General features: G+C 55.4%; 1 protein-coding gene and 1 long non-coding RNA gene across 2 annotated transcripts; one reads left to right on the forward strand and one right to left on the reverse strand.

The window, feature by feature from the left end:
- Positions 1-524: 524 nt before the first annotated feature.
- Positions 525-12,670, reverse strand: HOMER3 (homer scaffold protein 3). The gene is made up of 10 exons (XM_054465028.2): positions 12,480-12,670; positions 10,401-10,481; positions 10,159-10,315; positions 9,784-9,915; positions 5,748-5,855; positions 4,385-4,506; positions 3,432-3,588; positions 2,965-3,081; positions 2,781-2,867; positions 525-950 (listed from the first exon to the last, which is right to left on the reverse strand). Exons 2-10 carry the CDS (start codon positions 10,412-10,414, stop codon positions 759-761), a joined length of 1,086 nt encoding a protein of 361 aa, XP_054321003.1. The 5' UTR covers positions 10,415-10,481; positions 12,480-12,670; the 3' UTR covers positions 525-758.
- LOC129020540 (uncharacterized) lies at positions 11,680-18,253 on the forward strand. The gene is made up of 3 exons (XR_010125077.1): positions 11,680-12,053; positions 17,485-17,636; positions 17,730-18,253. It is a non-coding gene; the product is annotated as an uncharacterized LOC129020540 (long non-coding RNA).
- Positions 18,254-23,499: the final 5,246 nt, after the last annotated feature.

The following is a 23,499-nucleotide window of genomic DNA, read 5'->3' on the forward strand; positions in this document are numbered from 1 at the left end:
GTTTCTCAGGTGTCTGCCCAGAACACCACGTCCGTTTCCACCAGGCAGGCCCAAAGTTTTGCAGACAAACTACCTGCTCGAACGGCCATGGGATTTTGGGTCCTGAAGCCCCTTCTCTGGGCTTCCAGTTTCCTCACCCGGAGAATGGGCATAGCAACTGCCCTGCTCTCCGGAGGCAGCTGTGAGGCTTCGGTGAGGTCAGTTCTGTGCCAAATGGGCACAGCTATGAGTTTCCCTGGCCACCCACCTGGCCACATCTGGGGGTTGTGGCCAGAGTGAAGGGGCCATGAAAGTCCAAACTTGGCCAGACAATGTGGGCTAAGCCCAAGGGGACAGGCAGAGAGACACCAGAGCCAGGTTCCTGGCTGTATGGCCTGGGCACCTCCCTCGGACTCCAAGCCTCACCCCTCATCTGCAAGTGGCTTATAACTGCCACGTGGATTCAGGGGCACCCAAAAAGAGGCAGGGAAAGGGGCCAGCGACATGTTAGGTGCCCAGATACCCACATACCACACACACACAGCCACGCTTAGAAATGTAATCTGGGGATCTAGAAATTCTACACAATGAGAAGCTCAAAAACAGCCCCCAAGCTGCCAACAGCCAGAGCCAACTGGGGCCCACCCCAGCCCGGCCCAGCCCACCCAGGGCTAAGTTGGGACCCCCAGTCCCTTTCCAGGACGAATGTGCCCAACTATGTCGCCTGCAGCCTGGCCTGCATCCCAGGCCGGAATCGTTCATAGAAAACCAGCCCCAGCTCAGGGCGCAGCCTCAGCCAGGCGGGCCAGGCCCTCACGCAGCTCACTCAGCTCAAACAGCCTGACGTCCAGCAGCTGCGCTGCCCGGCCCACCTCGGCCCGCGCCCGCTCCCGCTCTGCCCGTGCCTCCTCCAGGCTGCGCTCCGTCGCCCGCAGCTGGTGCTCCAGCTCCGCATTGCGGGTCTCCAGGTCCTGCCAGGAAAGGGTGGGCAGGGTTGGGGGCCCCAACAAATCACCAGTCCTGCCCGAGGCGTCCAGAGTCTGACCACCTTCATGTCCCTCTTCCACCCAGAGCCATCCTAGGGTGCCCATCACACCAGGAATAAAATGCACACCCCACAGGGGCCTAGCTTCTGCCCTCATTTCGTTTGTTTGTTTTTGAGATGGAATTTCGCTCTTGTCACCCAGGCTGGAGTGCAATGGCGTGATCTCGGCTCACTGCAACCTCCGCCTCCCAGGTTCAAGCAATTCTCGTGCCTCAGCCTCCCAAGTAGCTGGGATTACAGGCATACACCACCATGCCCAGCAATGGCTCACACCTGTAATCCCAGAACTTTGGGAGGTGGAGGCAGGTGGATCCCCTGAGGTCAGGAGTTCGAGACCAGCTTGGCCAACATGGTAAACACCCATCTCTACTAAAAATACAAAAATTAGCTGGGCATGGTGGTGCACACCTGTAGTCCCAGCTACTCTAGAGGCTGAGGCAGGAGAATCGCTTGAGCCCAGAAGGCGGAGCTTGCAGTGAGCCGAGATCACGCCACTGCACTCCAGCCTGGGTGACAGAGTGAGACTCCATCTCAAAAAAAAAAAAAAAAGTCCGGGCTCGGTGGCTTACGCCTGTAATGCCAGCACTTTGGGAGGCCAAGGCAAGCGGATCACGAGGTCAGGAAATCGAGACTATCCTGGCTAACATGGTGAAACCCCGTCTCTACTAAAAAATACAAAAAATTAGCCGGGCGTGGTGGCGAGCACCTGTAGTCCCAGCTACTCGGGAGGCTGAGGCAGGAGAATGGAGCGAACCTGGGAGGCGGAGCTTGCAGTGAGCCGAGATTGCGCCACTGCACTCCAGCCTGGGCAACAGAGAGAGACTCCGTCTCAAAAAAAAAAAAGTACCCCCTGAACATTTCTCAGATAAAGCCTTTAGCAAAAGCCAAGCCAAGGCCGGGCGTGGTGACTCACGCCTATAATCCCAGCACTTTGGGAGGCCGAGGGCAGATTGCTCAAGGTCAGGAGTTCGAGACCAGCCTGGCCAACATGAGGAAACCCCATCTCTACTAAAAACACAAAAAATGCCCGGGCATGGTGGCACATGTCTATAACCCCAGCACTTTGGGAGGCCGAGGGCAGATTGCTCAAGGTCAGGAGTTCGAGACCAGCCTGGCCAACATGAGGAAACCCCATCTCTACTAAAAACACAAAAAATGCCCGGGCATGGTGGCACATGTCTATAATCCCAGCACTTTGGGAGGCCGAGGCGGGCAAATCATGAGATCAGGAGTTGAGACCAGCCTGGCCAACATGGTGAAACCCTGTCTCTACTAAAAATACAAAAAATTAGCTGGGTGTAGTGGCAGGCGCCTGTAATCCCAGCTACTCAGGAGGCTGAGGCAGGAGAATCGCTTGAACCCGGGAGGTGGAGGTTGCAGTGAGCTGAGATCGTGCCATTGCACTCCAGCCTGGGCAACAGAGCGAGACTCCATCTCAAAGAATTAAAAAAAAAAAAAAAGCCAAGCCAAGCCAGACCTGGTTCCAACGCGGGCTCTGTGATCTCAGGCTGAGAACAGGAGGAATTGATGGGGTCTGGCATAGGAATGCAGCAGGGACTCAAGCATTGCTTGTTGAACCCATAGATGGATATGAAACTGTACCAATAGCCACTGTTCACACGGCACCTGCTGGGCATCAGGCCTTTCACGGGACCGGGCCTCTCAATACTTTATCGTCTTAGGTAGATATCGTCCTGATTGTCTGTTGAGGTGACTGTCACCCACCGTCACCCCACCTCCTGGTGCCCACACACACCTGCACCTTCTGCTGAGTCTCCTCGCGCTCCGCAGCCTCCGGGGCCTCGCGGGGCCCCCCAGTCTGACTCTTCAGGGTCTGAATCTCCTAGAGGAGAAGAGTTCCCAGGGTCTGTTGCGGGGGTCCTGGCTTTCCCGCAGGAGGTGAGGGAAGGCGAGGCCCAGGAACCACACTTGGCACTCACCTGGTCCTTGGTTTGCACCAGAGCTTCCAGCTGTTCCAGCGACTGGCCCTGACCCGGCCCCTCCTTCTCGCTGGCGGGGGTCACCTCTGAAGCTGCCTGAGCCTCCAGCTCAGCCACCTGTGGGACAGGAATAGCAGCCTCTAACGCCCCCGCCTGCACTCTCCGTTGCTTGCCCAACCTCTAGGGAATCTGCCTCCTGTCTGGCCACGCCCAGGACCGAGCATCCAACTTCCTTGGTTGGTGCCACCACCCCCCTCTGCACAGCTTGGACTTTAGGTTCTGATCACCCTCTGAGGTTGGCATTGTCTCAAACCCATTTTACAGAGCAAGAAACTGAGGCTGGGTCGGTGACCTGCTGAGGTCACACAGCCAGTCCATGAACCCAGGGCAGATGGGAACTGCGGAGGCGCGGGCTCCACAGTTGCCCGGGCCAGGTGGGGGTCTCTCGGAGGGAGGGGTGCCCTCACCCGCTGCCGCAGCCGCTCGGCCTCTGCACGCTGAGCCTCCAGCTGCTGCCTCCACTGGGCTGCGGCGGCGTTGGCCTCTCGCAGGGCGCCTGCCAGCTTGTTGTTGCTGTCTTGCAGTGCGAAAAACTCGGCCTCCCACTGTACCTCGCCCACGGAGCTGCAGGGACACGAGGTCGGCAGTGGGTGACACAGGGCTGGGGGGCGGAGTCGGGCGATGCTGGGCTAGGGGGCGGGGCCAGGGGTGGGATAGCTCTGGGCTTAGGTCAGGGCGAAGGCTGGCGAGGGTGCGGAGTCGGGCGCAAAGTTGGACTAGGGGGCGGGGCCAGGGTGGAGTGGCACTGGGCTGGGGGCGGAGTCATTGGCAATGCTCGGCTAGGGGGCGGGGCCAGGGTGGGTGGCGCTGGGGTGAGGCGGAGTCACGGGCGATGCCGGGCTAGGGGGCGGGGCCAGAGGAGGGGTGGCTCTGGGCTAGGGCACGGAGTCAGGGCCACGCAGGGCTGGGGACGTGGCGACAATGAGCGCTGAGCTTAGGGATGGGGCAGTCCCGCAGAAGCGGGGTCTTGTCGAGGACTGAGTCAAAGAAGGGGGCACGTGGAGACCGCCCAGTGACACTGTGGAATGTTGAGGGAGGGATGGGGGGTTGGGGAGAGTCAGCCGATGGGGGCGTGGTCAGGGTGGTTATCCTAAGCCCAGAGAGGCATCGACGGGGCGAGGTTAGCAGCGAGAAGAGACAGGGGTGGGGGTCAAAACGGAGGGGCGTGGCCAACGCAGGGTAGGGGCGGGGTCGGCTCGGATGGGGCAGCATTCAGATCCTCGTCCCCTTCCCCAGGTCTTGAGTCCACAGTTAGATCCCACCGTCCTGGCACTCCCTTGGCTTCCGAGAACCGCCTCCTTGTCCCCCACCCCTACCCCTGCCCCCCGCCCCTGCCACGCCCCCAAGTCCCGCCCCTCACCCCTCAGACAACATCTTCTTTAGCCGCTCGCGCTCTGTGGGGCCGGGGGCATCAGCGCTCTGGCTGCGGAACAGTTTTTCCTCGCCGGGGCCGTTGGCACTGACGAGAGGGCTCGGGGGCACCTATGCACGGGGAAAAGAGTAGGTCACGACCCCACATCAGCTGGGATCAAGGCTGATGTGACTGGGGTCGTCACATCGGGGGTGCAATTGACCTATGCACCCTAAGCAGGTCCTTCACAGCACAGGATCCAGAGTGTGTCCCTCCCCACCTCACCCACCCTCCTATGGCCCCTAGGCTGGGAGTTCCATGCCCACGCCCTCAACCTTGCCTTCCTGGGTTTTCACCACCCCCAGGAGCAAGTCTGATGCAGGTTAGTCTAAACCAAGATACTTGGAACCTATAAGGTAGGGGAGGGGGACAATCGGACAGCTCCCTGCTGTTCCCTTCCCTGCGGCCGAACTTCAACATCCCGTTTAGGATTTCAGCAGGAAGCACTGCCCAGGCGGAATTCGTGTTTCATGAGCAACCCCACTGCCTGGACCACTGGCTCTGGGCGTAGACAAGCTGGCGGGTGCCCTGCAAGAGGCCAACGCCACTGCAGCCCAGTGGAGGCAGCAGCTGGAGGCTCATGCTTTTTTCATCTCTGCAACCCCTGTGCACAGCCCTGGGCTTGGTACACAGCAGGTGCTCAATAAATAATGCTGAATAAATTAATGTGGGAAAACACGCAGGGACAGTTCGTTGTTCTGCCTCACACTTAGCCATTTCTTTCTTTTTTTCTTCGAGACAGAGTCACACTCTGTCACCCAGGCTGGAGTGCAGTGGCACGATCTCGGCTCACTGCAACCTCCATCTCCTGGGTTCAAGCGATTCTCCTGCCTCAGCCTCCCGAGCAGCTGGGACTACAGGTGCATGCTACCACGCCTGGCTAATTTTTGTATTTTTTAGTAGAGAGGGAGTATCACCATGTTGGCTAGGCTGGTCTCGAACTTCTGGCCTCAAGTGATCCTCCCACCTCAGCCTCCCAAATTGCTGGGATTACAGGCGTGAGCCACCGCGCCCGGCCACACTTAGCCATTTCAATTTCTAGTCTTCCATCCGGCCATCTGAGCTGGTTTTGCTACTGGGACCTACTGGGTGCACCCCACCGGCCCCAGGCAAGGTCCAGACCCTCTATGACACGCTCCACACTGCTCCTCCGTGGTCCCTGCCGTGGGTCTTTTAGGTCATCTGGAAGCATTGGGTCTTGAGGACCAGCAGAGTGCCCCGGTCTCCCAATATCAAGGTCCCCCAATATCAGTTGAGCGCCTGGCTGACTCACAGGTGCCCAGGCAGGCATAGGGGAGTAGGGAGTGCTGACCTGGTGGGAGGCGAGCCCCAGGGCTGGACTGGTGAGCTCCCCGCCATCCTGAGATTTCTCCCTGGCCAGCCTGGCTGCTTCCTTCACTTCCTGGAACTTCTCAGCAAACTAAGGGAGTGGGGAGGAAAAGACAGTAAAACCCCAGCCCATCCTCCCAAACAGGTCACCATCACTCAGTGACAGCCCCGCCACTTTCGAACTGTACCCATCCCCTTATCACACACCTTGGAAGAAGGAGAGAAAGTTTGAAAAATGATGTACCACGGTGGGTGGGCAGGTGGCATCAGATCACAGAGGTGGCATTTAAATACACTGGGCCACACTGAGAAAGGGAAAGGAATTCTCATTTCCTCTTTTTAGGAAAGGGTCTCACTTTGTCACCCAGGCTGCAGTGCAGTGGCATGATCTTGGCTCACTGCAGCCTTGACCTCCCTGGCTCAAGTGACCCTTCCACCTTACCCCTCCACCAAGGAGCTGGGACTACAGGTGTGTGCCATCATGCCTGGCTAATTTTTTCTAGAGATGGGGTCTAGCCGTGTTCCCCAGAATGGCCCTTTTCCTGTTATTTTTATTTATTTATTTATTTTGAGATGGAGTCTTGCTCTGTTGCCCAGGCTGGAGTGCAGTGACATGATCTTGGCTCACTGCAGCCTCTGCTTCAGCCTCCCGAGTAGCTGGGATTACAGGCATGCACCAGCATACCTGGCTAATTTTCATATTTTTAGTAGAGATGTGGTTTTCACCATGTTGGCCAGGCTGATCGTAAATTCCCGGCTTGAAGTGATCCGCCTGCCTCAGCCTCCCAAAGTGCTGGGATTACAGGCACAGCACCCATCCTTTTTTTTTTTTTGAGACGGAATCTCGCTGTCATCCAGGCTGGAGTGCAGTGGCACCATCTCAGCTCACTGCAACCTCTGCCTCCCAGGTTCAAGCGATTCTTCTGCCTCAACCTCCCGAGTAGCTGGGACTACAGGCCCGCACCACCACGCCCAGCTAATTTTTGTATTTAGTACAGATGGGTTTTCATCATATTGGCCATGCTGGTCTCGAACTCCTGACCTCGTGATCCACCCACCTCGGCCTCCCAAAGTGTGAGAATGACAGGTATGAGCCAACACGTCAGGTCCCTTTTAATCTTTATCAGGGCTATTTCAACAAAGAGAGCCTCAGGTGGGTGCTAATCTGTCTTTAACACCTGTTATTATTCCTTTATAACAAAGAGATTAGGTCTCAGGCTCTGAGAGACATCAGAAGTCAATGAGAAAGTAATCATCTCATTCTTGTTTTTGTTTTATTAAATGTTTACATGTTTACATTTACCACCTATTTATGACAAAGCAATACCAGTTTTCCAGTTAGGATAGGATATGATTCCCCCCACCACCCCGGTCTTAAAATAAATTTCCTTAGTTTAAAAATAATTTTTTAGGCCGGGTGCGGTGGCTCACACCTGTAATCCCAGCACTTTGGGAGACCGAGGCGGGCGGATCATTTCAGGTCAGGAGTTCGAAACCAGCCTGGCCAACATGGTGAAACCCCATCTCTACTAAAAACACAAAAATTAGCCCGGCATGGTGGTGGGCGCCTATAATCCTAGTACTTGGGAGGCTGAGGCAGGAGAATTGCTTGAGCCCAGAAGGTGGAGGCTGCAGTGAGCCGAGATTGTGCCATTGCACTCCAGCCTGGGTGACAGAGCAAACCTCCATCTCAAAATAAATAAATAAGGCCATGTGTGGTGGCTCACGCTTGTAATCCCAGCACTTTGGGAGGCCGAGGCAGGTGGATCATGAGGTTAGGAGTTCAAGATCAGCCTGACCAACATGGTGAACCCCCATCTCTACTAAAATTACAAAATCAGCCGGGCATGATGGTGCGTGACTGTAATCCCAGCTACTTGGGAGGCTGAGGAAGGAGAATCGCTTGAACCGGGGAGGCGGAAGTTGCGGTGAGCCGAGATCGCGCCATTGCACTCCAGCCTGGGGGACAAGAGCGAAACTCTGTCTCAAAAAAATATAAATAAATGATTTTTTAGGCCGGGCGCAGTGGCTCACACCTGTAATCCCAGCACTTTGGGAGCCTGAGGCAGGCGGATCACCTGAAGTCAGGAGTTTGAAACCAGCCTGGCCAACATAGTGAAACCCTGTCTCTGCTAAGAATACAAAAATTTTAAAAACAAGAATTTTGTAAAAATACAAAAATTAGCCACATGTGGTGTGTCTGTAATCCCAACTACTTGGGAAGCTGAGGCAGGAGAATTGCTTGAACCTGGAGGGAAGAGGTTGCAGTGAGCCGAGATCAGGCCACTGCACTCCAGCCTGGCAACAGAGCTAGACTCTGTCTCCAAAAAAAAAAAAGATGTAAATTAGAAAGGTAAATTGTCAGGGCCGGGCGCAGTGACTCATGCCTGTAATCCCAGCACTTTGGGAGGCTGAGGCGGGTGGATCACGGGGTCAGGAGATCGAGACCATCCTGACTAACATGGTGAAACCCCGTCTCTACTAAAAATACAAAAAAAATTAGGCGGGCGTGGTGGCAGGCACCTGTAGTCCCAGCTACTTGGGAGGCTGAGGCAGGAGAATGGTGCGAACCTGGGAGGCGGAGCTTGCAGTGAGCCAAGATCACGCCACTGCACTCCAGCCTGGGCAACAGAGCGAGACTCCGTCTCAAAAAAAAAAAAAAAAGTAAATTGTCTGGGTGCAGTGGCTCAAGCCTGTAATCCCAGCACTTTGGGAGGCCAAAGTGAGAGGCTTGCTTGAGGCCAGGAGTCAAGAACAGCCTGGACAACATAGTGAGATCCTGTCTCTACAAAAAATAAAAATAAGAATAAAGACATTAGCTAGGCATGTTGGCATGTGCCTATAGTCTCAGCTAGTCAGGAGGCTGAGGTGGGAGGATCCCTTGTGCCCAGGAGTTTGAGGCTACAGTGAGCCATGACTGCACTGCTTCACTCCAGCCTGGACAACAGAACAAGATCTTGTTAAAAAAAAAAAAAAAAAAAGAAGAAGGGAGGGAGGGAGGGAAAAAAAAAAAAGAAAGGTAAATTCTAAAGCTTCTAGAAGAAAACAAAGAAAGCCTGGTGTGGTAGCTCATGCCTGTAATCCCAGCACTTTGGGAGGCCGAGGCAGGTGGATCATCTGAGGTCAGGAGTTCAAGACCAGCCTGGCCAACAAAATCCCATCTCTACTAAAAATACAAAAATTAGCTGGGCGAGGTGGCGGGTGCCTGTAATCCCAGCTACTCCAGAGGCTGAGGCAGGAGAATCGGAAGGTGGAGGTTGCAGTGAGCCGAGATCGTGCCACTGCACTCCAGCCTGGGGGACAGAGCAAGGCATTATCTCCAAAAAAAAAAAAAAAAAGAAGAAGAAGATCTTCGTGAAAGCGCTCATCATCAACAAAACCACGGATAAAGATAATAATGGAAGTATAGAGACGGCACAGGGTGGAGGGAGGTGAGGATGAAGATATTGCTGGGGCATGTGGGAAAGTGCCCAGCCCAGCCCAGCCACCCATTTGATGTCCCAAAGAGGAGCAGGGTGTGTCCAAAATTAGAGCTAGAGGCAGTAGAACTAGGACTCAAGAGCAGGTGCAGTGGCTCATGCCTGTAATTGCAGCACTTTGGGAGGCCGAGGCGGGCAGACCATTTGAGGTCAGGAGTTCGAGACCAGCCTGGCCAACATGGTGAAACCCTGTCTCTAATAAAATACAAAAAATTAGCCGGGCATGGTGGTGGACTCCTGTAGTCCCAGCTACTTGGGAGGCTGAGGCAGGAGAATCGCTTGAACCCGGGAGGTGGAGGTTGCAGTGAGCCAAGATCACTCCAGCCCATCTCAAAAAACAAACAAACAAACAAACAAACAGAAAAATGAACTAGGAATCAAACCAGGGAAGCTTAAAGGGGCTTCAGTCTCATCTCATCCTACAATCCCATCCTGCAGATGGGAAGACAGAGGACCTGCCCAAGATCCCAGAGTGAGCCCAGGAGAAGACTTGGGCCCAGTCTCATCCGTTCCCTCCACTCTCCCCATCACCTGGCCCACCTGTGTCAGATGCTGTTCAGAGGCAAAGCCCAGGCCGTAGACTGTGTTGGCGCGACTGTCCGCCCACTGCCCGAACTTCTGGGAAGTTTTGGTGAAGGTCATGTTGGGAGTGACAGTGCTGTTGATGATGGCCTAGGGTCAGGGAACAAAGTTCAAGGTCGATGGGACAGATACTAACAAACATGAAACCCCCCAGGTATCACCTTGTATTAGAGTCTTGAAGGTCTTTACTCTGAACCATTTCAGGAGATAGAGACTAGGGCCTGGGAAGGCTCAGGGTTTCCCATCCCTTGGGCACACAGCAAGCCAGCCACCAGACCCAGGGTTGTCACCAGCACTCCTGGTGCCTCTGCAACACCCAGACCCCACCCGGACCTTGGCGCCCCCGATGCTGATGATGCGGTACACATTGCGGGTGGCATCGTAGAAATAGGAGACAGTGAGTGCGTGCTTGCCCGCCGGGATCCAGTTTCGTTTGGTGGCTGGGTCGATTTGGAACACGTGCGCCCGTGTGCTGAAGATTGGCTGCTCCCTGTGTGGGGAGAGGGTGTTTGGTTGGGGCCAGGCACCCCCCACTTAGAAAGCTCAGGGCCAGGCTGGGGGAAGTGGGAGCTCACCTGGCTGTGGACATTGGTCAGGCTGGGATGGGCAGGCTCTAGGGGGCGGCCAGAGAGGAGGCAGGAGCACTGGTTTGGCCTCTAGGGAGAGAGGAGGGACTATGAGTGTCCCTCAGGCCAGGCTGAGGGAGGCCAAGCAGGTTCCATCTCAGGACCCATCACCAGGTGTGCCCATCATGGAACTTTCAATCAAAAAGGCAGGAGAGGCCCAAAGTACACCTGGTGCTTTGGGAGGCTGAGTCAGGAGGATCCTTTGATCCCAGGAGTTCGAGACCATCCTGAGCAACGTGGAGAGACCCCATCTCTACCAAAAATTTAAACAATTAGCCGGGTGTGGTGGCATGTGCCTGTGGTCCCAGCTACTCGGGAGGCTGAGGTGGGAGAATCGCTTGAGCCCAGGAGGTCAAGGCTGCAGTGCAGTGAGCTATGGTCACGCCACTGCACTCCAGCTTGGACAAGAGAGTGAGACCCTGTCTCAAAAAAGAAAGAAATTATAAAAAGAAACAAAAAGGCAAGATAATTATTATAGATAACTCAGAGCAAGCGGACCCCATCTTTCTTTGTCTAGGGGAAGCCCCCACAACACCCTGTACAGGAGATGGCCCTCTGAGAGGAGCCTGGTGGCCGCTGACATCCAGATGTAAATTGTCCCGGTTATTGCACCCCCGTAAAGTCCCCTCCATCCTGGGCTGAGCTGTGGAGGCCAAATCTCTGCTGAGTTCTTTCCACCACATTCACCCATGACTGGCCAGAGCGGGGCTCTCCATCAAAAAATGGGCCATTGAGAGGTGTGTGGTACCAGGAGACCAGTTCCCCACTACACCCTGCAGAGGGACCCCACCCCCAGCAGCTCCCACCCTAGGGCAGAGGCACACCTTGAAGTCCAGAGTCCAAATCCCCAAGGAGCCCCCAGCCAAGTTAAAAAGACAAGAAGTAGACAAACAGCCAATCCCAATGCCCACCATGGGGGGCGGAGCAGAATCCACATTGGGAGACCAGGGCTCCCCAACCTCCCCATTGGGCCATTCAGCAACCCCGAATGTGCAGGGGACCAAGGAGGAGTTTGGAGGAGGGGGAAGACAGGTGGGGGAGGGGAAGCCCCGGCCCAGCGGCCTCTGTGGTCAAAGGGGAGATGCCCCCCCCATCCTGTCCTGGGCAGCTGCTGTCCTGGTCACAGGGTCTGAAACCGGAGCCCCTGAGTGGGGGTGGGGCGGCAGCTCTGGCCTGGACTGGGAGCGGGTCCTGCGCCGGGTGGGAGTTGGGGAACACAGGGGTCCTCGGAACCCAGGCCCTTCCGGTCCGGCAGCTCCTGCTGCGACTTGCAGCGTTTGGGGAAAGTTACTCACCAACTAGTCATGCGCCTCGGATGCCGCCGGCCACAGGGCTCCCGGAGGGGGGTCCGACACCGCCCGGTGCCCGGGATCCCCAATCTGGCCGGTGGATGAGGCCCCATCCCATGCACCCCAGTACGGGGGACGGGGGAGTTAATATTAATTCAGGATCCCATCCCCACCCGAGGCAGGAGGACACCCAGTGCACGCCCCAACTCCGGGACGCGCGCTCTGACCCTGGAACTTCCGAGATTCCCGCGACGCCCCCTGTCCCTGGGTCCAGAACTTAGGGGGACACCTCTTCTGTCTCCTCCAACCCCAGGTCGGTAACTCCGGGGACTCCCTCCATGCCTCCTCCTCTAACCGGGTCCGGGACCCCGGTCCTCCGCGTTGTCCTAGACTCCTAAACTTCGAGGACCCCCTGCCCCCCCACCAGTCCCTGGGTCCGGGACGTCCGGACCCCTCCCACGCCAGTACCCCACCCCAGGTCCGCAGCTTTGGGGACCTCTTCGCAGCCTCCTCCAACGCCGGGTCCAGAACTTTGGGAACCTCCCGCGCAGTCCCCTCTCAGACCCTGAATCCAGAACTTCGGGACCCCCGCGCTCCCTCCAGCCCTGGAACTTGGGGACCCCTCACGCCGCTCCCAGTCCCGGGTCCGGAACTTCTGGGGAACCCCCACGCCCTCCCCTTGGCCCTGGGACTTCGAGGCCCCCGCGCTCCCGGCGCAGGCTCGGCAGGCCGGGCTCACCCTGCCAGGTCGGCGCCCCGCGAGTGTCCAGGCGCGAGTCGGGTGCGGCCCCCGCGGCGCTGACTCCGCGCTGCCGGGCGCCCCGCTCGCTCCCTGGCTCCCGGGCCCGCGCCCTCCGCGCCGCCCTCCGCGCCGCCCGCGCCTTTGTCTGCGCCGCCGCCGCCGCCGCCGCCCGCGCCGCCTCCGGTCCCATCGCGGCCGGTCCCGACGCGGCCGCCGCCCGCCCCGCCTCCCCGGGCCGCCAAGGCCGCCCGGCTGCGCCCCCTGCCGGCTTTTTGCACGGGGAGGGGTAGGGGGGAAGGGCGGGGGCCGGGACTGGGGAAGGGACGGAGGATTGGGGGAGGGGGCTGAGGCGGTGGAGGGGGATGGGGGGGTTGCGTGGGGTCGAGGTTGGGAGCAGAGGGTGGGGACAGAAAGACAGACGGAGAGGGACATCTGGGATGACAAAGAGACCCAGAAACAGAGACACGGGGGAGACAGGCGGAGAGATAGGAAGCAGATGGAGAGAGTTGCAGGGACAGCGATGTGACCTCACCCTCCTGTCACCTTCTCAGGGGACAGCTGCCTCTGTCCCCACTACCTGAGGTCATAACTTTGGACCTGTGAGGGAGGTCAGGTCACTCCCGGGCTGACATGGGTGGCCCAGTGAGGTTGGGGAGGGGGCAGTGGGTCTCAGGGTCTGCATACAGTAAGTGCTCAATGGGTGTTGCCAGGAAACGGAAGAGATCAACTTTGGGAGAGAACGGGAAGCAAGACAAAGAGAGAGAAGCCTCTGTTCTCCTGCCCGCTCCATCCCTAAGCAGGGACGTCTGTCCACCTCTGTCCCTCCCAAGACGATGGTAAAAATGCCCACAATGGTTGGATTAAGGTTATCTTTGCTGTTGTTTGAGGGTTCCAAAATCCAAAGGCTGAGAGAATGTCTCCAAAGCATGGTTGTTTCCCCTCAGCCTCCACTGGCCTGGGTTTGTCACCTCTGGTCACAGGGAGCACCCCCTTCCCACATTTGCCAGGAGAGCGTCCTTCCGGAATTGAACTAGGATCCACCTCCCCAGCCCCAAGCCCATGTGTCCCACTTGTCAATCCTGGTGCCACCCCCTCTCTGGCACTGTCTCCAAAATCACATGGTGCCGTTGGTTCGTTTGTGGACAGAGGTCCTGCAGCTCCCTGGAACCAAGGCCTGTGGCGCCCTAAAGCTCTGATCTTACATTTGAGTTTTTCTTCTTTCTTCTTTTTTTTTTTTTTGAGACAAAGTCTCACTCTGTTGCCCAGGCTGGAGTGCAGTGGCACAATCTTGGCTTACTGCAGCCTCTGCCTCCCAGATTCAAGTGATTCTCCTGCCTCAGCCTCCCGAGTAGTTGGGACTACAGGTGCATGCCACCACACCTGGCTGATTTTTGTATTTTTAGTAGAGATGGGGTTTCACCATGTTGGCCAGTCTGGTCTCGAACTCCTGACCTCAAGTGATCTACCACCCTCGGCTTCCCAAAGTCCTGGGATTACAGACGTGAGCCACCACACCTGGCCGACACTTGAGTGTTTTGGCAACTTCAGAGAGGCTTTTGCTTTTCATCTCCAAGACCTCTGCTCCTGTTTCCTTTCCCTGTTCCTTTATTTCTGTTTCCTTCTAAGAAGAATAGTATATCTGAGCTGGCAGTTACGTTACATTCAAATTACCTTTAGGTGAATTCCAGGTCAGATTGTTTTTGGAGATTGACTCCTGGGCCAAGATCTGAGTCTTCCCCCATCCAGGCCTTTGCCCAAACTGTTCCTTCCACCTGGAATGCCCTCTCTGCAGGCATCTCTTCTGCCTTGTCCTTCCAGGCTCAGCGCCACCACCCTGTCTCCTCCTCCAGGAAGCCTCTCTGACTGCCCTGGCTTTGGAAGGGATCTTGCCCTCTCCTGTCCCAATCCCTGTGACTCTTTTCTTTTTTAAAGTTTTTTAGAGACGAGGTCTCACTATGTTGCCCAGGCTGGTCTCAAACTCCTGAGCTCAAGTGATCCTCCCACCTCGGCCTCCCAAAGTGCTGGGATGACAGGCGTGAGCCCAGACCCTTTCTGTGACTCTTATGTTACCTGTTTATTACATGACCAGGTCTGGGTGCTCCTCTAGGGCTGGCCCATCCCCATCCTGAAGCCCCAGTCTGACCAAGCACAAGAGCGACAGTTCATCCCACAGGGGAAACTGAGGCACAGACTTGGTTTCTCTGGCTGCTTCTAACTTCACGAGGCATCTGCACAAGGGAAGGATTTGGCTCTGTTCTCAGGCCAGAAGCCACGAAATGCTTGAACATTGTGGGGAGCAAAGAAAATACCGTCTGTTCTGTGCAAAAAATGACTTTTCTTTATTACCAACAAAATAATGGAAAAAATAAAAAAGTATCTGGGAAAGGTGCTGGCATGGCCAAGACTTCTAGGAGCTGTTTAGAGTTTGCCGAGTGCAGAACTGGGGCCATGTGGCTATTCTACAGGGGCAGCTGGGCGAGGGGCCCAGGCAGACTTTGCCCTTTGTGTGGGCAGAAAGCAACAGTGAAAGAGACAGTGAAGGGCTGAGTTGCTTCCCTGAGCACCGTCTCTGGTCTCTGGGAGGGGCTGGGACAGGGCTGGCCTTGAGCAGCCCCAACCTGAAGCTGGATTAGCCAAGTCTATGCTGAGGCAGTGGCTTCCTCAGTGTGGGCCTCAGTTTTCTCATCTGGAAAATGGGCCAATGCTTGCAGGGCTTCTAGTAGAGGGAGAAACATGAAGGATTCAGTCAATATCAGCAGCCGTCCTCTGGGGTGCCTACCATTAGGTTCGTGGGCAAAGGCCCTGCCACTCTTTGCTGCAGCTGGGGAAACTGAGTCTGTGCCTCAGTTTCCCTGCTGGGATGAACAGTCACTTTTATGCTGGGTCAGACTGAGGCTTCAGGATGGATGGGCCAGCCCTAGAGGAGCACCTAGACCTGTTTCATATAATAAACAGGTAACAAAAGAGTCATAGAAAGGGGCTGGGCTCATGCCTGTCATCCCAGCACTTTGGGAGGCCGAGGCTGGAGGATCGCTTGAGCTCAGGAGTTCGAGACCAGCCTGGGCAACATAGTGAGACCTCATCTCTAACGAGGGCTGTCCTGAGCTGCTGCCCCCACCCCAGTCTGGGCCCTCTTCTTCCTAGGTCTGGAGGCCTCTTTCTAAAGAACTGGGCTGGGTGCAGTGGCTCATGCCTGTAATCCCAGCACTTTGAGAGGCTGAGGCAGGCAGATCACCTGAGGTCAGGAGTTTGGGACCAGCCTGGCCAAAACATGGTGAAACCCCGTCTCTACTAAAAATACAAAAATTAGCCGCGTGTGATGGTGCACATCTGTAATCCCAGCTACTCGGGAGGCTGAGGCAGGAGAACTGCTTGAACTCAGGAGGCAGAAGTTGCAGTGAGCTGAGATCAGGCCACTGTACTCCAGCCTGGGTGACAGAGGGAGAGTCTGTCTCAAAAAAAAAAAAAAAAAAAAAAAAAAAAAGTTGGGGGAGAAAGGAAGGAAGGAAGGAACAGACTTGGGATGTCCTTGCAGGGCAGGCAGAGGCCACCACCCCAAGGTGGCTGACTAGGAAAGCAACTTTCCTTTGGGGCTGAAAAATGGTGTGGGAGAATGAGCTTCCCACCTTAAAGGGGAAACCAAGCGGGAGCCCGAACAGCTCATTCAGCACTAAGAAAACTGCATTTGCAGAATGGCTTTTATGGCTTAGGCTCTGGTCTCTGCCTAGTTAGATCTGATCCAGCCTTTGGAGTGAGGCTAAAGAGTCTCTCCTCTCCAGAGGCTTTCTGTGCCACCAGAGCAGGGACAGTCCAGCTGCTCTTCCCCAAAGCTGGGTGCCCACCTCCCAGTGAAGGTCTCGGTGACTACTTCAGGTCTGTTTATGGCATGATTTGGTTACTGTTCACCTCTTACATGGATTTGTCCCTGCACCTAGAACAAGCCTGACCTGTGACAACTTTCTTTTTTTCTTTTTTTTGAGACGGAGTCTCACTCCGTTGCCAGGCTGGAGTGCAGTGGCACGATGTCGGCTCACTGCAACCTCCAATTCCTGGGTTCAAGCTATTCTTCTGCCTCAGCCTCCCGAGTAGCTGGGATTACAGGCACTCACCGCCACACCCAGCTAATTTTTGTATTTTTTTTTTAGTAGAGATGGGATTTCACCATGTTGGCCAGGATGGTCTCAATCTCCTGACTTCGTGATCTGCCCACCTTGGCCTCCCAAAGTGCTGGGATTACAGACGTGAGCCACCGCACTTGGCCCCTGTGACAGCTTTCTATGAGCACTTTCAGAAGTAGGAGATCCCCAGGTTCCAGCTTTCGACTTGGTGGCTTTCAGAATCACATGAGCCAGGGAGTGAATCCCAGCCCTGCCGCTTACCAGCAGTGCCACCCTGAAGAAGTCACTTTCCCTTCTTTGTGCCTCAGGTTCCCCATCCATAAAATGGGCATATGAATGGTGTTCACTTCTGAGGTTTACTGTAAGGATCTAATGAGTTCTTTCTTTTTCTTTTCTTTTTTTCTTTTGAGACAGAATCTTGCTCTGTCACCCAGGCTGGAGTGCAGTGACACAATCTCGGCTTGCTGCAATCTCTGCCTTCCAGGTTCAAGCGATTCTCCTGCCTCGGCCTCCCTAGTAGCTGGGATTACAGGTGCACGCCACCACACCCGGCTAAATTTTTGTATTTTTAGTAGAGACAGGGGTTTCACCATGTTGGCCAGGCTGGTCTCCAACTCCTGGACTCAAGTGATCCACCCGCCTTGGCCTCCCAAACTGTTGGGATTACAGATGTGAGCCACCATGCCCACCCCCCCCCTTTTTTTTTTTTTTTTTTTTGAGACAGGGCCTCACTCTGTTGCCCAGGCTGGAGTGCAGTGGCTCAATCATGGCTCACTGCAGCCTCAACTTTCTGGGTTCAAGCAATCCTCCCACTTCAGACTCCTGAGTGGCTGGGACTACAGGTGCACACCACTACGCCTGGCTAATTTTTGTATTTTTTGTAGAGATGGGGTGTCACTATGTTGCCCAGGCTGGTCTCCAGCTCCTGGACTCAAATGATCTGCCTGCCTCAGCCTCTCAAAGGGCTGAGATAACAGATGTAAGCCACTGCACCCGGCCTCCAATGAGTTGTTATGTGAAGAGAACATGATTGTAGGTGCTTAATAAATGCTTGCTATTATAAACATCATATTTATTTTTGGTATGTGATTTTGATCCTGAACCAACTTCTTACTCTTTTCTTTTTCAGAAGTTAGAGGACTCCAACCAGGCCTGAACTCTCAAGGACAGAAATGGGTCCAACCTAGCATGACATCCTCTAAATCTTTAGCTCCCGGCCCCTCAGGTGCCCCCTCCAGCTACCTCCCTCTTCCTTCTCTTCATTCCCCAAGCCATAGCTGGTTGGGCCAACCTTCAGACATTAGCCTCTTTGCAAACTCCTATTCATCCCTCAAAGCCTTACCTTCAATGCTCTCCTCCCCAAGAAGCTCTCTCCTCCCCAAGAAGCTCTCTCCTCTACCTCTAGACCTTCTCCAGCCCTCTTCCCTCTTTCTGGCCCAGCCCTGACTCCTGGGAGTGTCTGTGTGCAGCTTTGACTCCCCCAGTCTGAGTGTCCCTCAAGGGCTGAGACCAGGGCCGATGTTTCCCTAGAGTTTGTCATCTTCCAGCATAGGGTGGACACATGGGGGTCAGGCAAAGGGGAGTTTGATGACTCAATACTATTGGTGATTTTGCATCACTTGAAGGAGACCCTGCCTTAAATTCAGAACTTGACTTCTGCCCACGGCTAAAGTTAATTCATTCAACAACCCCCCATGAAGCAACGGAGCCAGGCTCCCTCAGGCCCAGGCAAGAAAGGGTGGTGGAGTTGGGGTTGCCAGCACTGGTTTATGGATTTGAGGACCTAGGACAAGAGTGAGTTGGGGATGGGAGGAGGCAGTGCTTGAGGCCCCTCTGAGCACCAAACCTGGACCCGAGGTTCAGTTCCCGCAGACCTAATTACCCTAATTTGCCGCATGCACTAATTACCTCCCGGGTGCCAGGTGGCTGGGCGGGGCTGCCCCAATTTCCGGAGGTAGGTCGGGGCCCGATTATTTTTGGCTGTGGCGTCCTTGAAGGCTCTGCCATCAGTAGCGCTTGAAGGGCAGAAAGTGGGGCGGAGAAATTGAGGCCACATCAGGGGAGGCACCGCGGGAATTGGGGGTCGGCTGGCCTTGGAGCTCCCTGAACAGGGGGCCTTGGACCCAAGGCCTGAGAGTCTTTGGCACCTAGCCAGAGGTGGCAAGATCTGGAGGGGCATGGCCAGGCACGATGGCTCACGCCTGTAATCCCAGCACTTTGAGAGGCTGAGGCAGGTGGATCACGAGGTCAGGAGTTCAACACCAGCCTGGCCAATGTGGTGAAACCCTGTCTCTATTAAAAATATAAAAAATTAGCCGGGCATGGTGGCGCATTCCTGTAGTCGCAGCTACTCAGGAGGTTGAGGCAAGAGAATCGCTTGAACTTGGGAGGCAGAGGTTGCAGTGAGCCGAGATCCTGCCACTGTACTCTAGCCTGGGCGGCAGAGCGAGACTCTTGTCTCAAAAAATAAAAATCTGGAGGGGTTGAGAATCAGCCAGCTCCATGGTGGATTGGTCTTAAGTCTTTTTGTTTTGTTTTGAGACAGAGTCTCGCTCTGTCATCCAGGCTGGAGTGCAGTGGCACAATCTCGGCTCACTGCAATCTCCCCCTCTCAGGTTCAAGCAATTCTGCTGCCTCAGCCTCCCGAGTAGCTGGGACTACAGGCGCGTGCTGCCACACCCAGCTAATTTTTTCATTTTTAGTAGAGATGGGGTTTCACCATGTTGGCTAGGCTGGTCTCAAACACCTAACTTCAGGTGATCCGCCCGCCTTGGCCTCCCAAATTGCTGGGATTACAGGCGTGAGACACCGCGCCCGGCCCAGGTCTGTTTTTGATGTGATACTATGGCCGGGAAAGGAGCTGCCAGGGGGTGGGGGTGGGGTTAGTCAGATGGGCGTGGTTTCATATCCCAAGTCCCACCAGCTTGCTGTGTGTTCCTGGGCATATAACCTTTCATGAACTCTTTGCACCTTTCCTGAGGGATGAAACAGGTGTAATTTAAAAAGGGTGCTTTAGGCACTGGGGGTCGGAGCATGGGCAAAGGCCCTGAGGTGGGGCCAGGCAGGCCATGTTGCTGGAACATTAGAGAGGTGTCTAGAGTGGAGTAAGTGGGAGAAAAGCTTATGGGATTGCTGAGACCTAGGGGGTCACAGGAACTGAGCAGAGCCTCATGGGTCTTGGTGAGTTGTGTGGGTTTCATTCTGAAGGCACTGGGGAGCCGTGGGAGAGTTTGGAGCCAGAGAGAGACGGAGTTATCACATTGACACTGCAGGTCCTGGGTGGGGTTTCAGCTCTTAGGACAGAACGAGGTGTCTGTCCGTGTGCAGAATGGTCGCAGACCCTACCATTCTCTGAGCCTCAGTTTCCCCACCCTGAGCAGAGTCCTGAGACTAGGGCAGCCCCAGAACACAGTGGGCCCTCTGCCGGGGAAGCCCCACTCTACCCCGGAGCTCCCAAATGCTGGCTGTGCAGCCTACACAGCCTCCTCCCTGCCTGTCCCCGCATCCCACGCTCCTTCTGTGGCCCTGAGGGAGAGCTGTGGGAACAGAGAGCAGAAGCCCGTGGGGAAGGCAGCTCAGAGGGACTCTGGGGGCCGTGTTCCTACTTGATGACAGCCCACGCGGGGCTGCCGCACGCCGAATGTTCTCACAGCAGCCGGGTGACTCACATGCTACAGCCTCTTCCCTGGGTCTACCAGAGGGAGAGTATTCCTAGTCCCTAGGCACAGGCCGGGGTCTCTGTTTTGGCCACCTGTGCCCTGGCTATGCCCTGGCTAGGATCCCCCCAACCAACACACACCAAGGGACCCCTCTAACCGGCGGTGCTGCCCACCTCCTTGCTCCAGCATCTTCCGTGGCTCTCCTGGACACCTCAGAGAGAGGCTCAAGCTCCTCATTGCCCATTGGTCAAGCTGCTCAGCCCCACTTCAGAGCACTTGTACTGGGTCCCACGTATGGCCTGAAATGCCAGCTCTAAGGCTGTCTCCTCCAGGAAGCCTTCCAGCCCTCCCCACAACTCTGACAATCCTGACCGCCAGGACGAGGATGCGTCTGTGTCTGGCCCTGCCTCCCTCCCAGACTGGGGGCTCCCTGAAGTTCAGGCCCAGGACCCAGGCCTCTCAGGGGCTCCACTGTTATCCAGTATAGGAGTGCACAGAAGGGGCTCTGGGGGAGGAAGGCAAGGTCCAAGGCTGGACCCCATGGGCCTGACATGTAACCACATTATTTATGTATTTATTTATTTTTATTTATTTATTTTTTTTGAGACGGAGTCTCGCTCTGTCACCCAGGCTGGAGCGCAGTGGCGCAATCTCGGCTCACTGCAACCTCCGTCTCACAGGTTCAAGCAATTCTCGTGCCTCAGCCTCCTGAGTAGCTGGGACTACAGGCATGTGCCACCACACCCGGCTAAATTTTTTTTGTATTTTTAGTAGAGATGGGGTTTCACTGTGTTAGCCACAATGGTCTCAATTTCCTGACCTCGTGATCCACCTGCCTCAGCCTTCCAAAGTGCTGAGATTACAGGCATGAGCCACCACGCCTGGCATTAATTTTTATTTTTTTAGAGACAAGGTCTAACTCTGCTGCCCAGGCTGGAGTGCAGTGGTGCGATCTCAGCTCACTGCAGCCTCAGCCTCCTGGGCTCAAGTGATTCTCCTGCCTCAGCCTCCTGAGTCACTGGGATTAGAGGTGTGAGTCACCAAGCCTGGCTAATTTTTTAATATTTTGTAGAGATGGGGTCTCCCTATGTTGTCCAAGCTGGTCTCTAACTCCTGGGCTCAAGCAATCCTCCTGCCTTAGCCTCCCGCAGTGCGGAGATTACAGGCATGAGCCACTGCACCTAGCTAACCCCAGTTTCATAGAAGAGAAAACTGAGGCTCAGGGAGCTTGTCAGTTCCCCAAAGTAAAAGTCAGCAGAAGGCTGGAGGTGGTGGCTCATGCCTGTAATCCCAGCTCTTTGGGAGGCGGAGGCAGGCGGCTCACCTGAGGTCAGGAGTTCAAGACCAGCCTGGCCAACATAGTGGAACCCCGTCTCTACAAAAGTACAAACAAATGGGCCGGCCACAGTGGCTCACACCTGTAATCCCAGCACTTTGGGAGGCTGAGGAGGGCGGATCACGAGGTCAGGAGATAAAGACCATCCTGGCTAACACCGTGAAACCCCGTCTCTACTAAAAATACAAAAAATTAGCCGGGCGTGGTGACAGGCGCCTGTGGTCCCAGCTGCTTGGGAGGCTGAGGCAGGAGAATGATGTGAACCCGAGAGGCGGAGCTTGCAGTGAGCCAAGATCGCGCCACTGCACTCCAGCCTGGGTGACAGAGCAAGACTCTGTCTCAAAAAAAAAGAAAGAAAAAGAAAAAAATAGCCAGGCACGGTAGCTCATGCCTGTACTCCCAGCACTTTGGGAGGCCGAGGTGGGTGAATCACCTGAGATCAGGAGTTCAAGACCAGCCTGACCAACATGGTGAAACCCTGTCTATACTAAAAATACAAAAATTAGCTGAGTGTGGTGGCACACGCCTGTAAGTCCCAGCTACTCGGGAGGCTGAGGCAGGATAATCACTTGAACCCTTGAACCCAGGAGGCAGAGGTTGCAGTGAGCCAAGATCACGCCATTGCACTCTAGCTTGGGTGACGGAGTGAGACTTCATCTTAAAAAAAAAAAAAAAGGCCGGGCGTGGTGGCTCACGCCTGTAATCCCAGCACTTTGGGAAGCCGAGGCGGGTGGATCACGAGGTCAGGAGATAGAGACCATCCTGACTAACACGGTGAAACCCAGTTTCTACTAAAAATACAAAAAATTAGCCGAGTGTGGTGGCAGGCACCTGTAGTCCCAGCTACTCGGGAAGCTGAGGCAGGAGAATGGCGAGAACCTGGGAGGTGGAGCTTGCAGTGAGCTGAGATGGCGCCACTGCGCTCCAGCCTGGGCGACAGAGTGAGACTCTGTCTCAAAAAAAGAAAAAAAAAAGTCACCAGGAGGCTGGAGGTGGTGACTCATGCCTGTAATCCCAGCACTTTGGGAGGCCAAACCAGGCAGATCACTTGAGGTCAGGAATTCGAGACCTGCCTGGCCAACATGGCGAAAACCTGCCTCTACTAAAAACACAAAAAATTACCCGGGCGTGGTGGTGTGCACCTGTAACCCCAGCTACTCAGGAGGCTGAGGTGGGAGGATCGCTTGAACCCAGGAGTTAGAGGTTGCAGTGAGCCCAGATCACACCACTCCACTCCAGCCTGGACGACAGAGTGAGACTTTGTCTCAAAACAACAACAAAAAGTCAGCAGAGAGGAAAGGCTGGTCCTGGAACCCCAGTCTGAGAGGCCAAGTCTGCTCCTTGCAACCTTTGGAGCTTTGCTTACCCAGGGAGCAGGTTGGGGGGTTCGCTCATCCACCTGCAGGTAGATTTGGTGTAGCCTGGGCTCAAACTCAAGGGGTCCAACGGCCCTTCCTCTCTGAGCCTCTATTTCCTCCTCTGTAAAGCAAGGATTATTCATCATTAATCATGTTTATTAAGCACTTAAGGCATCCAGGTCTGTTAGGACACCCTGCCCTCAGGGACCTCATGTCTGGTAGACAAGGGAACAAGGAAATGACTTCTGACAGGATTTTGCAAAAGAAAGAAAACCAGGCAAAGCACCAGGCCAAGACTGCAGTGGTTGCTGAAGGCTACTTTGTGGAGTTGGTGATTCAGGGCAATAGCACGCCCAAAGGCCCTGAGGCGGGGATGTGTTCAGCCCCTTGGGACAGCATTGAGGAGGCGGCTGTGAATGAAGCAAAGTGAGTTGGGGAGAGTGGGGAGGGCACCATGTAGGCTGGGAGGGCTACAGGCTGGGCATCAGGGACCTGTGGGTCCCCAGCAAGGAATGCAGACTTTATACTTAGAGCACTGGGGAGCCA

Source organism: Pongo pygmaeus, chromosome 20 (genome assembly GCF_028885625.2).
Source record: "Pongo pygmaeus isolate AG05252 chromosome 20, NHGRI_mPonPyg2-v2.0_pri, whole genome shotgun sequence".
NCBI classification, from domain to species: domain Eukaryota; kingdom Metazoa; phylum Chordata; class Mammalia; order Primates; family Hominidae; genus Pongo; species Pongo pygmaeus.

Bases quoted from the DNA above. Each gene is read 5' to 3' on its own strand.
- HOMER3 (XM_054465028.2), bottom strand. The intron at 5,856-9,783 runs GTGGGCCAGGTG...CCACTCCCTTAG, and splicing joins CTGAACAGCATCTGACACAG to TTTGCTGAGAAGTTCCAGGA. The intron at 3,082-3,431 runs GTGAGGGCACCC...CCTGTCCCACAG, and splicing joins CCGAGCGGCTGCGGCAGCGG to GTGGCTGAGCTGGAGGCTCA.